Source organism: Lissotriton vulgaris, chromosome 8, assembly GCF_964263255.1.
Source record: "Lissotriton vulgaris chromosome 8, aLisVul1.2, whole genome shotgun sequence".
Classification (NCBI taxonomy): domain Eukaryota; kingdom Metazoa; phylum Chordata; class Amphibia; order Caudata; family Salamandridae; genus Lissotriton; species Lissotriton vulgaris.
This window is the reverse complement of record NC_141696.1, coordinates 626,861,457-626,877,838: the sequence shown is the minus strand read 5'-3', so window position 1 is coordinate 626,877,838 and position 16,382 is coordinate 626,861,457. Positions and strand designations below refer to the sequence as shown.

General features: G+C 45.1%; 1 protein-coding gene across 1 annotated transcript in view; it reads right to left on the bottom strand.

Moving 5' to 3' along the window:
- The window catches only part of EIF2S3 (eukaryotic translation initiation factor 2 subunit gamma), a 438,788-nt gene extending 425,830 nt beyond the window's left edge, over positions 1-12,958 (bottom strand). The window contains exons 1-2 of the mRNA XM_086936140.1: positions 12,899-12,958; positions 11,294-11,357 (exon numbers count right to left, since the gene is read on the bottom strand). Of these exons, the coding sequence (XP_086792266.1) occupies positions 11,294-11,357; positions 12,899-12,958 (124 nt within the window). The remainder of the gene's footprint in view (positions 1-11,293; positions 11,358-12,898) is intronic.
- Between the last annotated feature and the right edge of the window lie 3,424 nt (positions 12,959-16,382).

The window sequence follows — 16,382 nt, the reverse complement described above, 5'->3', positions numbered from 1 at the left end:
CGCTCCAGGCCCCCCCGGACCGACCGATTAGGTCCGGGCTCCGACAGCTGCAACAGTCTATGTGCCCAACCAGGGCCCGCGGCCGTGCCGTCCCGGGCCGGGCCCAGTGCAGGGGAAGCCGGGGCCTCGCGTGGGCCGACTGCAAGTGGGGATGTGTCCCGGAGGCCGGACCTTGCCTCGCGCACCAGTACCAGTCCTCCGCCGGACCTCCGAGGGGGGGGACTGCCGCAGATTCGGCCTCCCGGCCAGACAGGATGGGGGCGCAGCCTAGCGCCACACCGAGCCTTCCTCACGGCTCTTCACCCGGCTCCGCTCCGCCTCTCGGACCGGCCTCTCTCCCGGTGCCGATCACCCCTAGTCCTGGTAGTCTCAACCCAGAGCTCGCGGAGGCAGCAGCCAGGCCCGGCCCAGACCCCGCACAGATACAGGACGGGCCTCCTCCTTCCCCACCTCCACCGGGTCCGATCCTCTCTGCAACGCCAGCCAGGGTCCACTTCCGGCCGGAGCCTCGGCCCACACCAGCTCGGCGTCAGGGGCTCGCCAAACACTCCTCCGGCTCCACAAGTGCCTCAGGATGCAACTCCGGGGCCCCCCGCTCCTTCCGCCGCCTGCCACTAGCGACGAGGGGGGAGATCAAGGCCAGTGAAGACGGTCAGGGGCCCGGGCTCAGAGGAGATCGCGAGGAGAGCGACCACTCACTCCGCCATCTTGGCCACGCCTGCTAATAATTTAAAGGACCATACTGAGCTAATCCTTTCCTGACTTATCATGCTTTGACATTATCTATTACTATCCAGTTGTTTCTATGCACTTTAGGACTGTCAATGAATTTGTGTGTTTATTGAACTTTTATGGTTCATATAAACAACTGAAAAAAGTACGTTGATAATAAACGACTTGAAGATTTTAACCCCCTCCTCTCATTCTCCCAGGAACAAACAGACTATACCCCAGCATCCTCACACTGTGCTCCAAATACAGTAGTTTTGATGAAGATTTCATACAATATGGCATTCCCAGGTGACCACCGAATTCCGATCAGGGATTAGTGGGCCTAATGTTGTTACATTTTCTTTTTAAAAACTAAAAAGGTTATTGATCTTACCATGCCGCTAGCTAAGCGCTTGAAATCACTAAAATGGAACTCACAAGTCCCGGTCAGTTGAAAGATTTATCAACATGTGCAGAAACTGAAAACAGCATACTTGAGAGCAAAACGAAGAGGGGGGTAAAGGCAACAGAAAGACAAAATTGGGAAGTTGAATGGGAGAAAATCAAAGGACAGACCAACAAAAACATGGACAGTGATAAAAAGTAGTTGCAAACAAAATAATACCCAGTCTTCTGAAAAATGCACAGTTAGGCTTAAAAACAGGAGGTATACAAAAAGAGTCAGTCTTGGTGCCAGAATGTAAACTGTTAACACAATAATCGAATAATCGGTTACCAATTATCAGATACACACACCCTTATCTGCAGATTAAATGGAATGTTAACCCTTGGTAACTGAAGTGAAACAAAGATTTGTTTAAGACAAACTCAAAATCATAGGGTCGTTTTTCTTCCCCTGCTGTTCATAGTATGCACATTTTTAACAAGACTAAAGTATACTGAACATAATGTCACTGTTCAACTGGACAACGTGCAACATAATTAAACTAACCTTAACAAATTTATAATAATGAGTGATGAAGAATTACTGATTACCTTCAGGGATAATTGTATGCCCGTGTCCAGGGCCAGACTGGGAACTCAAAGCAGTCCTGCATATTTTGTCAAACCACCCCCTGCATTACCCCCTACAGTTAACACTTAACACCTCAACTTACTGACATACCTGGTCTTCATAATGCAAAATTTTAGAAGTTTAGACCTTGTAACGTTAAACGGTAGATTCCCAGAGGACTCCCCCGCTGCCTATACCTTCCGGGGAGCATACGGTCACTGCCTAATTGATTATATGGTAGTTTCTCTTCAACTATTTAATGTATGTACACAATTTAAGGCATCTGCCACAAAAATGAGTAACTATAGTATTTTAGCTGTAAAAATAGACATAGAAATTGAGAAGCCTGAACTTTGGAATCAGAGGGATGAAAAGGTCTCATATAACCATAATAATACTTATGTACTTGCTGGTCAAATAATTTGCTTCCAAATTTCAAGAGGGTCTTTGAAAATACTGCCTTTATTTCCATCCAAGAAACCCCGGTTCAGAGGTTTGAGAGAGTCTTGGCTGCAATCAGAACTTTTAGAAGAAAGAAGCAAGTCATTAGTTTTATTCCATTAGTAATAATACCATTGGAAATTAAAAAAACTGAATCGGGAAATTAATGGTTTAATTAGAGACCAATTTAGGAAGCCCACAATACAAAAAAAAGAGAGAAATAAGGAGACTGAAACAGGCACGGAAAAAGAAAATAACATCGGATCGTAGGAGGGCTGAAGACAAAAAATGGGTTAGACTTCGAGAGGCGGCTCTTTCTGGGGACACTAGGAAGTACTGGGCATGGATAGCAAAATTTTGTGATGGGAGAGAGAAGTCAAAACCTATTTTAATCCCCGAAGAAGAATGGTCCACGTACATTTCCCAGCTTTATGCTTCAAATCTCGCAGTTGGACAGAATCAAGAGGTTAGCATTACCCAGACTGCGGGGAGGGCTATGATGCACCGTCATGCTTGGAGATGGAGGGTTATATTAGAGGCAAGATATTCCAGCGCAATGGGCCCAGATGATGTACCAATAACCATAAAAGAACAGGATTGTGAAGAGTGGGCGAAATTTCTGCATCCGTTGTTCGTCCATTGCTATATCCGTGGTGATATTCCACCATCCTGGAAGGTAAGTATATTAGTTCCACTTTATAAAAAGGGTCCAAAAAATTCCCCTGCCAGTTTTAGACAGATGTCTCTCTTGGATGCAACCGGGAAATTGTTTGCAAAGAGTATTCTCACTCATTTTCAAGAGTGGGCATTTGAAAATAATGTTATCCCTTTGGAACAAACAGGATTTCGTAAAAATAGTGGCACCCTGGATAATATCACCATTTTGCAAACTTTAACTGAAAAATATCCAGTAAGTCAGGGTGTGCCGTTATATTCGGCTTTTATAGATTTCTCCACAGCATTCGACAGGGTAGATCGGGGAAAGCTGTGGAGGAAATTGGAAATCTTTTACGATTAATAATTGCTCTTCACTCCTCCATTTGGACTCAGGTTTTATTGGGGAGAACACAAGGCCTCTCGAAGAAAATAGTAACCAATAAGGAGTTCAAACTGGGGTGCCTTTGGGCCCCTTAACTTTATCTATTTAATGATTTGCCAAGAAGAGTGGGGCTCAGTAAAGGGGATCCCCCTAGATTAGGAAACTTACAGCTGAGTTGTCTGCTATATGCAGATGCGGCCATAAAAATGGATTTAACCCCAATCAGACTACAAAGACGACTTGCTGAGCTAATTAGGTACACAGAAGAGTATTATCTAAAAATAAATATTTTAAAGAGTAAATTCATGATTTTTAGTTATTAAGGATGTAAGGTCAGAAAAAGATTTGAATTGGTTCTTCGGAAAAGAGAAATTGGAAGTAGTAAAAAATTATCATACTTAGGAAAAATATTTACAAATAGGTGCTCAGCTAAGGCAAAGCAATCTCACAAGCCTTTGTAATTAACCGTCTGTACACACACTGTGGGAAAAGACATTATTCTCACATTATATTGGTCTATAAAATAAAGATCCCACCAACTCTGAGCTACGCCAGTAAAACAATAGATGCACAAGAGTGGGACAAATTCAAGAAAGTGGAGGGGCAAATCTGGCGCCAAATATGCAATTTGAATCACGTGGCACCTATTGCAGTGCTAAGGCTCGAATTTGGTTTACTTTCCACGTATGTGCTATTAATGGACGCATGCTTAAGATGGTGCAATGCATTGTTAAATAGTTCTGAGAACCTGCTACGGGTAGCACTGTACAGAGAAATATTTGTAAATATTAAAGAAAAGTGCCTTTTTTAGGAATAATTTAAAAGCATTAACAAGGTTTGGTTTAGATAAGGATGGGGCGGCGGTTCTTTGTAAAAGGGCGTTGAAAACTATAATTAAGAAAATCTACAGGCTCTCGTGAAAGAGATATTAAAATGTGCTCAGAGAATAGAAATATTGATTGTATTGTGGGCAGCAGTATGGCCAAACAACCCCAACAGTATTTTTTATGGAATCTTAAACATGGAGTACGCAGGGTGATTCTGCTACTGAGATTGAATTTACTCCCCCTAAGAATTGTAACAGGAGCCAGGAAGGGTATTGCTAGACACAAAAGGTATTTTCATTTATGTAATTCCTGTATAACAAGACCTGATTCATATTTTATTTGTTTGTCCCGCATTACAATCAACACGTCGTAGATATTTAAGGAATTGTTTTTTAAAGCATAATATCACCACAGAAGAGACCCGAAATTGTCTGTCTACCCCATCGGAACCTATGTGTTTCAAAATTTTTAGTTTTTTTAAGCAATGTTTAAATATTTACTAAAGTTGTAAGGATCTTCTCAATATGTATGCAATGAGCACTTGCACTTTCTCGACCCTTCGGTCCCTTAGGCCGATATACTATGTTTACAATCAATGTTTTTGCTGCTAGTTACTCATTATGTAAGATCTCAAACACCTTACTAAATCCTTTTTTTTCTGCTACTGTGTACTACATGCTGAAAAAGGCGAGTCTATAGCATTTGTGAGAAGTTAGCCTGGCATATGATGTCCACTAGTTCTAGTGGGCACCTTGCACCAGTCTAATCGACCCTTATTGATGGTGGTTGTAAAGTCAACCTTATAGAAAGCTATCCTAGTGGTAGCATGGGCCAGCAGCCATCAGGCTAAGACTTCAGAGAGTGTATTAAGTACGTTGTTTTACCAATTGTAATCCCTTGAGAACCAAATGAAAGGACAACACACAAGGTATATATCAAATATATATGTATTTATTCTAAACACAACCCCTCTGCACTCTTTATGAGGTCAGAGGTAAAAGTACAATAGAAGAATCTCAATTAGCATACTATAAGTAGCACAGTATACGTTTTGCCCTAGGGGCCTCACAAACCATATACTAAAATAGTGGTATAAGACCCACGTGAGGATTAGAAAGCAGGCCTGGGGCCTGTGGAATCGCTGGGGCTACTCTAAACGACAAAAGGTTAGGAAGCAGGAGGCACACGGGAGTCGCGTGCAGTGTCTAGACACAGCCGCGGGTTACCATTGGCTTTCTATGGGAAACGAACAAGTTACAAATTTACAGTTTAAGGATACTTCCAGATGGACTACGATTAAACCCTTTCAGACTTAGACACTAGGAAGGCCAATACCCTCGAGACTACCAGAGTACTCATGTTACCTCACCTACGGAAGCCGGGTGCATAGGTGTCTTTTGATGTCGGGTTTCGACGTCTATTTCAATGGAGAGCTGCAAAGAAGAGCTGCAAAGACGTGCTGCAGGCGACCAGAGGAAAAGTGCCTAGGTGGATCCAAGGGTGGATCGAAGATCTGAAGAACCTGAAAGCAGAGGGGACAGAGTCTGGGTCACTTGCCAGTGACCAGGATGGCGATGGAAAACTGCCAGCCAATGTCGGGTGATTTCAGGTGAAAAGGTGAAGTTTGTCTCTTCAGTCACGAGGACCAGGAGGCGTCGATGACTACCAGGAGCTGGTTTCGAGCTGTCCCACAAAGGATCTAGTTGACTGCGGTGTCGGTATCCGGACTGGACCCAACAAGCCTTGGGAAACGCACCCCACGCAGGATGTCGAGATTGACTTTGTTGCAGACCAGCAAGGTCTGTAGAGCTTCTCCTTTGCAGGGAAGCTGGAGCAAGCCTGGAGCAACCTGGAAAGCAAGTTAGATTCGAAATGGAATCTTCAGGGGGCTCACTAGCCAACGGACTAGGAACCGAGAAGACGCGTTGAGCTGAAATGCAAGAGCGGGCACCACGGGACACTCGTGGAGTGTGGAGGCCTGAGTTTCGGTGCAAATGGTGCTCGGGTCTGGGACTTCTTGTACCCCAATGCAAAACTGCAAGATACCTCGTGAGTCGATGCAGTTTGCAAAATGCAGGATGTCCAGGAGTTCCGGTCGCACGTCTCTCGTGTCCGCCACGGGTCTCAGCCTTGCTGTGATCGAAGGTCGGGGTCAGAGATGTCTGGATGTCCGTGTCCTGTGTCGCAGAGTCTTCGGGATCCGGCGGGAGCCTCGAATATGCGACCGGCAAAGTTGCTGTTGGTGCCTGATTGAACAGGGTGGTCACTCCTTGACCACAAGGGAGACGTCTTCTGTCTTCCAGTCGAAATGGAATGTCGAAGGTCCAGGATTTCTATTTCAGAGTTTCGTCCAGGGTAATCTAAAGTCCTAAGAACTGGGTTCCTATACTTATCCTAAGTTTAGGAGCTGGACTACCTTTAAGGTCCCTCCTATGGGTGGACCTGAGAAGGGGGTGGTTACACCACTTTCCCTTTGTCCGGTTTCACGCCAGAGCTGGGGCAGAGTGTGCCAGAGCTGGGGCAGAGTGCCCCAGCAACCGGTTTGAACTCGGAAATGCATGGAGCACCTAGTGTGCCCCAGGCAGTATCTGGAAAGCATTCACTGAATGCAGCCCTCCCTGCCCCAATACACAAAACCCTGTCTGGGGAGGTGCCAGCAGATGTTTGACACCTTACACAACATGTTTTGATAAAGCTAAACCAAAGTTAGCATTAACCGCAAGGATTATAATGCACTTAAGAGTATATGATAACGCTATATCATAGAACAGCTATAAGGAGATGGTTCCAAAAGCTGCAGAGGGGCTCAGCTCATGCTCTCACATAAAACCAAGCACTCTAACTCCAGGATTGTCGAGGTCTGCCTTAGGAGTGGCTTATAGGTGTATATGTGTGTATATAGATATAGGTGTACTATATCTAAGTAAGGAGTGATTACACCACCTTACCCAGGCTGTGAGAACAGACCTGTGGTGTCAGTTTGGAAGGCAAACCAAGGGTGGCACAATACATGCTGCAGCCCCTGGTAGACCTAGGGTGCACCTATGGCCTGGGTAGCTAGGATACACTACACAGGGGCTCACAAGGGTGACCCAGTAACCAATCTGGTATGTACCTAAAGTATATGGAGTCCATTTTATAAAGAAAGCAGATAGAATGGGGCCTTGAATAGCAGGGTCCCAGGCCAACTAAGTAGAAAACGAGCAAAACACCAGGCAAAAAGTTGGGGTAACCATATAGTCCGATATCCACTTTCCTACAGTATTGAACTACTTTGCACTTTCATTATGCTCTTGGTTATTGTGAGAAGTTGGCCTGATATATGTCTCCAATTCTGGGGCACCTTGTATCAGTCCAAACAACCCTTATGGTGTCTGGTTGTAAGTCAACCTTCTAGACAAGCTATCCTAATTGTAGGATGGACTAAGCAGCCTTAAAGACTTAACTTAAGAGGTCGTGTTGAGCGAGCTGTTTTACCAATCACAATCCTATAATATCAAACGAAAGGACAATACACAAGTTATATAATCCTCTGTACTCTTTATGAGGGCAGAGGCACGAGCGTTTAAACAAAAGCACAGTAAAACATATGAAAGTTGCACAATTATGGATGAGGGCGGGTGGCCACTCAAACCATATAATAAGAAAGTGGTATAAGAGATACCAATCGAACAGTGGTTAGGCCTAGGGCCTAGGGAATCGCTGGGAGCAGTCGGGACTAGCAATGCTGAAGTCGGGAAAAGCCAGCGGGATTCGGGTGCAGCGCAAAGTCAATGGTGCGTAAAAGTTATAAAGTTACAGTTTAAGAATACTTCCGCTCAACCTAGAAGGACGAAACTTAAGACACACACACTAGAGGTGTGTACCAGTGTGGGAACACCGGCTTTGCTGAGTTACCTCACCCACAGGAAGCGGGTGCACAGGTACGAAGTAGTGTCGGGTTTTGTCACGCAGGTTGCTGGTGCTTGGAGCTGAAGATGCTGCAGGCGTCGAGACGAGAACTGTCCGGTGTGATCCAAGGGTGGATCGAAGTTAAAGATGATCTGAAAGCAGAGGGGACAGAGTCTGGGTCACTCAGCAGTGACCAGGGTGGAACCAGGAAGGAACCAGGCAATGTCGGGCGCTTTCAGGTCGTTGACGGGTCGCTTTTCTCCGCTGCCACGTGGACTCTGGGGCACCGAGGATGTCCAGGAGTGGATCACGAGCTGTCCCACGCAGGCTCTCGCTGTCGGAGGTGTTGGCTTCCGGATTGGAGCAAACAACCCTTGGCAAGGGCAACCCACGCAGGATTCGAAGATGGCGTTACACTCGGACCAGGAGGGTCAGAGCGAGTGCTCCTTTTCAGGGGAGCGAGTGCAAGTCTGCAGCAACCAGATTCACAAGTTAGGTTTCAAGGTTCGTCGGCACAGGGGCCACAAGCCAACGGGCAAGTGACCGGGCTAACGCGTTAAGCCAAAAGATGCAGAAGGGCCCCACGCAGCACTCGGTGAGTGTGGAGGGGTGAGCTTCGGTGCAAGAGAGGCTCAGGGCTGGGGCTTCTCAAACTCCAATGCACAGCTTCGAGGGTCACTCGGGGGCTGCACGGTCAGCGTCTCATGGGCTTTCCAAGATGGCGGGCCCCACGCTTCAGGTCGCCTCCACGGGTCTCAGCTCTGCAGGGACTGTGGATCGGGCTGTTAGAAGGCAGGCACGCTTGGTCTTGTCGAAATCTGTCGCTCGAGTTCCGGCGGGAACTGCAACAAAGCAAACATCGAGGTGCTGGATGGTGCCTCTTTGTACAGGGTGGTCACTCCTTGACCACAAGGGAGATTCTTCAGTCTTCTACGTCGAGTAGGATGTCGAAGGGTCCAGAGTTTCGTTTCATAAGTTTCAGTCAGGATAATCTGAGTGCTTTGGCACTGCTCCCATTCTTATACCAATCTAGGGGGCTGGATTACCTGCTAGGTCCCTCCTATGGGTGAGACCCAGGAAGGGGGTGGATGCACCCCTTTCCCTTTGTCCAGGGTCGCGCTGGGACTGGGGCTGGTGTGCCCCAGAACCGGTTTGACCAGATTATGCAAGGGGAAGCCTTGTGCGCCCCAGGCACTGTCTGGTTTCTTTCAAACCTCCCTGCTACAATCCACTATCTCCTGTCTGGGGTGGTGCGACACCTCCCCGCGACAGGAAAGCCTTTGTCCAGGCCTCCTCGGCTGAGTTTCGGTCTGCAGCAGGAGGTCAGACTCGTGTCTGTGGCAGAAGCGCCCATTTTGTGATGCTGAGGCTCTTTTAAAATCAACCGCGTTTCAGTAAAGTAACATGTCTTCTCCCTCTAGAGGGGTGGAATGCTATCCCCGTCGACAGGACTGTCGAGGGGATAGTATTCCAAATCGTATGACACCTTACAGGACATGTTTTGATAAAGCCAAACCAAAGTCAACATATAACCTTGATGGATTATAATGCACTTAATAGTATATGGTATGGCATTATCCCGGAACAGCTTAGGGAGTTGTTCCAGACAGCTGCAGACAGGCTCAGCTCATGCTCGAGCACTATCTCACGTTAAACCACGCACTCTGCCTCCATGATTGATAAGGCCTTCCATAGGAGTGACTCACAGGTTTATATGTGTCCAGATATAGGTATACTATATCTAAGCAAGAGGTGATTACACCAACTTGCCCCAGCTGAGGGATCAGCCAGTTGTGTCAATTTAAGAACCAGCCAGGGGTGGCAAAAGCTATGCTGCAGCCCCTGGTAGACCTTGGTGGCACCTATGCCCTGAGCACCTATAGTGCATGGTACAGGGGCTGACAAGGAGTCCAGTTCCAATTGGGTTATGTACCTATAGTACATGTATGTGAATTTAGAGAGAGAACAGCAGGCTGGGGGTCTGATTAGCAGGCCCACAGCCACATTAAGTCGAAAACCAGTGAAGCAAAAAGCAAAAATTGGTGTGACCATAGGATAGCAGACCCTACTCTCCTACAGTTATACAGTACAGTTTAGTGAATAGACAAATTATTGTTTTTTATTACATGGTTATTTCGTTCATTATCTAGTACTGTATAGCAGATTTTAAATCTTTGCAGTTTACAATAATTTTTAACTCTGAATGATTTATGATAGTGTTAGAGTATAAGTCTGCATAAGTCTGTAGAATACATGTATGGTAATCAAACTAATCATGGTTCATACCTTCTGGCACTGGAAAACCTCTAGAATGGCTGCTACTGATTTTGTCATTTGTGTTTTTAGATTAACTGACAAAATGAATTTAGATTGGCAATTTGTAAGGAATGTAATGTTGATTTGTAAGATGTATTTTTATGTGGAATTCTTCGGAATTCCAAATCATAATGAATAACAATTGTACTGTTTTATAAAAAAAAAAATGACATACCTGGTCTTTATAATGATCTCCACTTGGAGAAAGTAGCTGTGGCTGCTAGGGAAGCACAATTAGGCACAGGGGAGTGAGTCCATGAAGGCACGGGTGCATAAAATCAAGACGAATCATACTGGGCTGGACAACAGGGGTCGATTTAGCATGAACACATAAGGCTTAATTCAGCCAAATATTTGTAGTTAGCTAAGACGCAGTGAAATGTGATCAAGAACACTGCCAACTTCAGCTTTCTCACCTTCCCAATTTCAAGCCCGATTTTCACTTCTTGCTATCTAAATGAAGTAAGTTCGAGGAGACAAACTGCTCATATAGGACACTATTTCCCACTGGACACCTACAATTATCTAGCTCCTCTCACTGCAGGGTATACACATTACATTTAAGGAAACTGCATGGAATACCAATTTACTCCTCAAGGAGAGTCCTGTTGGCATACATGTTTCCGTTACCTCATTGAGAAGATAATGAAAGTTGTGTTTTTGGCTTTTACAACAAAATAGTCACACGCTGGACCAGTCTCAAACTATTCAGCAGCGATTAGCCACAACACTCTGGCCAAGTCTCCTCAGAAACTGGCAAAGATTTCTGCACATCAGCTACATTGCTCATTTTGGTTTCAAACAATGCATCATTCACAAAACGATATCAAACGCTTCATGCCCAACTTGTGTCAAGTTGTTGTGATCTCCAAGTACTCTATTCCAGGCCTCTTTTCGTATTCTGCGTGCCTTTCGAGCAGATCGCATCAATTGTTGAGGGTTAACAAACAAATGTAGATAGGTTTAAAATAGGCATTTAATACTGGCAAATACACTTCCAATCATCCAACAGATCACTTTGTGAAAATATAAACAGTAAACTTGTTTTCTTACCTATATTGATTGTGGCTTGTCTGCTGATAATTTCTCGTGAAAGAGGAGTCAGCTTACTAACATCCTGGAGGGACAAATTTCAAAGTTACACACTACGCATAAACAGAAACAGCAAACAGAAACGTGAACACCTACAGCACATTATATAAATAAAAGTTACCACATTGCAGCTGATAATATCAAAGGAATTTACGAATTGTTCACTGCTCCTTTTTTAATGAACAGCATCAAAAACCACACAAATTTGTCATGAACATTTATGCTTCAATTTGCCACTCACTAGCTTGGAACTCAATAGCTTGGAACTCAATAGCTTGGAACAGAACTCCACCATGGCCACTAGCAAGAAGAGAGAATCAAATATAGAAATAACTCCAAACATATGAATGGGTATTAGAACCACTCAAACGGAAGCAGATACAAATTCCTCTTAAATAAAATGAAATGTAGGCTTCAGCAATGGAAATGCCTGCGTTCCGGTATTTTCTGAGAACAATGGGCACAAAGGAGCTGTGAAATACTGCACTGCCAGATGAAAAATAAATGGCAGGCATACGAGTACCCCCCTGCAACCGCTGAAAATTGATTTGGGTAGATTTACCTTTGTGTAAAAAGCTCAGTTCTGCCCCCTGCTCTTTTTGCTATGTATAACAAGCACTGGCGTTGCCAATAGGTTTCGCATTTGGAAAGTTGGAGCTATTGGTTTTGTAAATTACATTTTATATTTATATATTGTTATTGACAATGCCAATAACGATATATAAATATAAAATGTCATTTACAAAACCAATAGCTCCAACTTTCCAAATGCGAAACCTATTGGCAACGCCAGTGCTTGTTTTTTAAGGCACAGTAGCTAAGAATACGTGGATACAACCAAGAAGTTTCTAACTTTTCTTTAATTACCTAATGAGTGCGAAAAATGCACATGTTGTTATAAACATCTTATTACTTAACAATGTAGAGGTAGAAAAATCAACGTAGAAGAAAGAAAAGGCAGGTTTTGCTTTCTAATCCTTTAAACAGCAGCTATAATTATGTTGTGACCTGCCCTGCCTTCGCCCTAGGCTGCTGGCTCCAGTAGCAGGGATAGGACGTCAGAATACAACTATAGACATATTGTTATATATATTACAGCGGAGTTCGGTCCTCTTTTCTGTATAATAGGCGACTGAGTGAGTCACAGGTCACATATAAAGAAATTAGAAAATGGGTTTTCCCCATGGGTTGTAGAACCCCGTGTATTAATGGAATAGCAATTGCAACATGTTCTGGACACAAAGTCACGACGTGCAGAGGACAGATTTACGCTGGATAAATAAGAGAGCAAAGGTGCATCTGAACCGGCGCCTACAACCCAGCCCTGTAGTATCTCCAATCCTATTCGCGTACTTGCCAACATTTGGGAACAGACGAGACGGATGTATGAAAAAATTCAGAGAATTAGTTTCCCCACAACCTTATAGATCTATGAACAACACTGTAAGCGGGAAAAAGCTACAAGAAGAAAACGTTCATTTACAACGCGCAGACATACCGAAAGATTTTAATGAGGCAGAACCTCGCAGACTTTTATGCAGATATGAAGACGTAAGCTTAACATACCTCAGTATTAACAATTTTCTGCCATCCGACAGACCCCTGGTGCAAGTCATACGCTAACATGTGGCGGTGACCTGGCATTCAATGTGAACGCCCTGTTGAATGCAGCCGCATCAGCGCTGAGCAACTTGTCTACTTCCCTTTTCACTGAGAGGACACGAGGCTACACGCGTCATCTGCATACGCATGCTCGCTACGCTGTAAACAAAGAAAATCGACGAGCCACTAGACTGCGCATTTGAAACACATTTTTTGCACTGACCACCATGGCTGCGTGTTAATCCTTCCCTGGTTTTAGGGGAGGTAGGGCTCCCCCCCCTCCACCAGCCAGCTGATTCTGGTGAAGTTACCTACACGTGAACATGAACCTAGGTCACTTTTCTACGGTTGTGCTAAGTTTGAGGTGGTATCACAATGCTACATGTGACTAATAGAAAATTGATATGCTGCCAAACCTAGACAGTCAAATGGCTTGAAGCAGTCTGTCTTTCAGATTCGTTGAGTTAACACAATATCATATTGAATATGTGCGTTTTAGATTTAAATTAGAGTTTTTTCTCGACCAGGACAGGAGCGAGACACTAGCATTAGAGAATGACAATGTATGTCAATAGAATAGAGCTCAAACAGGAGACATAAACGGCTTGTCCTCCTTTTATGCTCCCTAAACTAGCCCGCCGAGCCCGAAAGAGCTATACCTTGCAGTGCGCATGCTCTGAGAATGATTGCGGAAGCGACTGGATCACGTGAAGTGAAGTGCAGGGGAGAGGGGCGGGGAGTTGCTGAGACAGCGGCTGAGTGCTGAGGTGAGGGTCGCACTAGGCGGGGGAAGGGGTGTGGGGTCTGGACACTAAGGGTTGCGACTCTGATCCAACTCTCATGGAAATGTGACTGGTAAAAGTACTGAGCCGCGCTCTTAAGGAAGGAACTGCATTTGAGAAAGTCCCAGTAGGTGACACGCCAGGGAACAGGACGCACACTGTGTTAACTATATATAATCGTATTAATGCTTAGCATTTTAAAGTAACAGAACGCCACCCACGCGAGTGACAAGCTTTCTTTGGAAAAAGGAAAGTTGGATGGGCAGAGTAGATTTTACAATGATGAGGGGTTACTGACAGATATTTAACCGATGGCCGTAGAGATACCTACACAAGGGAAGGGGGGCTCGAAAGATCAGATGCGCGTGCTTGTGTGGTCACGTGACCCGCTTTTGTGGTCATGTGACTCACATGCACTGTGGAAAAACCGCAGTGGTTTGACGAGTCGAATGGAGCACTTGAATTTTCGCCTATTACATTCGCAAGCGAATGATAATAGGCGAAACCTAAAAACAACCCCCGAGCTACAACCATATGCTGCTGCTCTGGACGAAGTCTATGCGCTAGATGGCTACAAGAAAATTGGCTGTGGCCCTCTGCTGGGGGCCACTGCAACGGCAGCCTACGGATTTCCCCAGCGCCACGGGACAACCCTTTTGAAAGTAAGGAGAGGGTGCAGGGAGGGGGCGAACTCCTGAGTTGTCCTAAAAAAACTTGCAGCACTATTGGCAGTCGTGGGGGAAAAGGAAAAGGAAAAAGACGAGTTAAGAGCACCAAAGTAGACACCTGCTATAGCCTCAAGGCGCACACCTGAGCAAGGTCCTGAGTACGAACTAGGCTCGGAGGGGGAAGGTGAGCCAGAGAGCGAAGCAGGGGGTGAGGCTGTGGCTTCCGAGGGTAAAATTCAAAGGTCCAACATAAGGGAGGGCTCTGCCAACCTTACAATAAACGCCTGCGCCAGCTCAGGAACCCAGCTAAGGGAAAGTAAATCTAAAGGTGCCTGCAAGAGTGCGGCACGGATTACCCCATCACTGAGTTCCTATTTTAAAGTGTTGCCCCAAGTCATTGACATACAGCATAACATAGAGGTGGTTGGGGATAATTGTGAAAGGAACATGAGTGCCACTAACACTAAAGCGCAGGAGGGAGAGTCCCTCGCATTAGCCAGCACTGATGTGGCGCTCAAGTCAGCGACAGTAGTAGATCCTGGGGCACCCATCTCTGTTGTTCCCACCATTAGCATAGAAAGTGGGGGCAATTCGGTAGAGGCTCTTCTAACAGCTATGAGGGATGAGATCAAAAATGGCTTTGCTGAATCTAAGATGAACCAAACCGAGATTAGAGCAGCATGTGAGACCCTGGAAAAAAAAGTGGACGGCCTTTTTGAAAGAACAGAGAGCTTGGAAGGGTCAGTGGAAGAGTTAAAAGCCAGCTTGGGAGTCTGCAGAGACCAAAATTCAAGGCCTTCGAAGAGAAGGAGACGCAATGAAGGACAGGGTCGAGTCCTTGGAAAATTACTCACGAAGGAATAACTTTAGACTCTTAAAGATCCCAGAGGGGGAAGAGGGGGCCGACATCAAGGCATACGTGGTGTCATTATTGAAGAATGCCCTCAGCCTAGAACAAACAACGGAGGATCTAGAGAAAGACATTCAGAGGATCCACAGAAACCCTTTCCGCCTTAACCCAGGGAGAGTGAAACCGAGGAAGATCTTGGTGAACTTTCTCACTTATACTATAAAAGAAAAAATGTTAAATATCGCACTAAAAGCAAAATCGCTAAAGGCTCCTGATTTTTCCTTTGAAGTCCGCTCAGACCTGTCAAAAGTTACACTAGACAGACAGTGGGAGCTGGGCCAGAAAATGGAGAGTTTTAGGGCCTTGGGGGCTACTGTACAGATGAGATTCCCTGCCTTCTTAAGGGTTATGTATAATAATAAAATGCATTACATCCGTTCCCCTTTAGAAGCTGACGAGTTGCTAGCATCCATCAGTTACCACTCGGGGGGGGGGGGGGGGTCACTAAGGTCCTCTACTCCTAGATTAAACACCCATACAGAGGGCTTGGAAAAGGTCAATTAAAAGTAAAAAAAAAAAAAAGAGAGCAGTGTACTTTAATATAAAATAAAAGAGAGATGACAGGAAACTTGCTTTAAAAAAAAAAAGCTGAACAAACAAAATATAAATAAAAAAATTTAAAAAGTGGGAATATAAAAACGCAACAATAAAATATCCTGTTCATGCTTATACACTGGCTATACTAGGTCTTGAATTCTGTTAAAAATGGGGAAGGTGGTGGGTACGCCATCCTGTTAAACGGACGCCTGCTTAATAAATATGCAAGAAAATTGGCTGGATAACTAGGGTGAAATCACAGTTGTCCACTCTAGGGATGGAAGGCATTTGGGATACCAACACCCCAGAATCTCTACCAACGAAACCCCAACTTAAGAAAAGTTACTGGGACTGGGTAGCGCAGTCCCATATCTTCCATCCAACCAGATGACGCTTGACTCTCGATTTTATGGAGTTCAAACTGGAAGGCGCTTTTGAGCAATATCCGGAGGTTATTACAAATGCCCAGGACAGGAAACTCATTATGCAATTCAGATTTGGTTCCCTCCCTCTTAACACTTTTCTTGCCTCCTGGTCCCAGCACCTTTCTA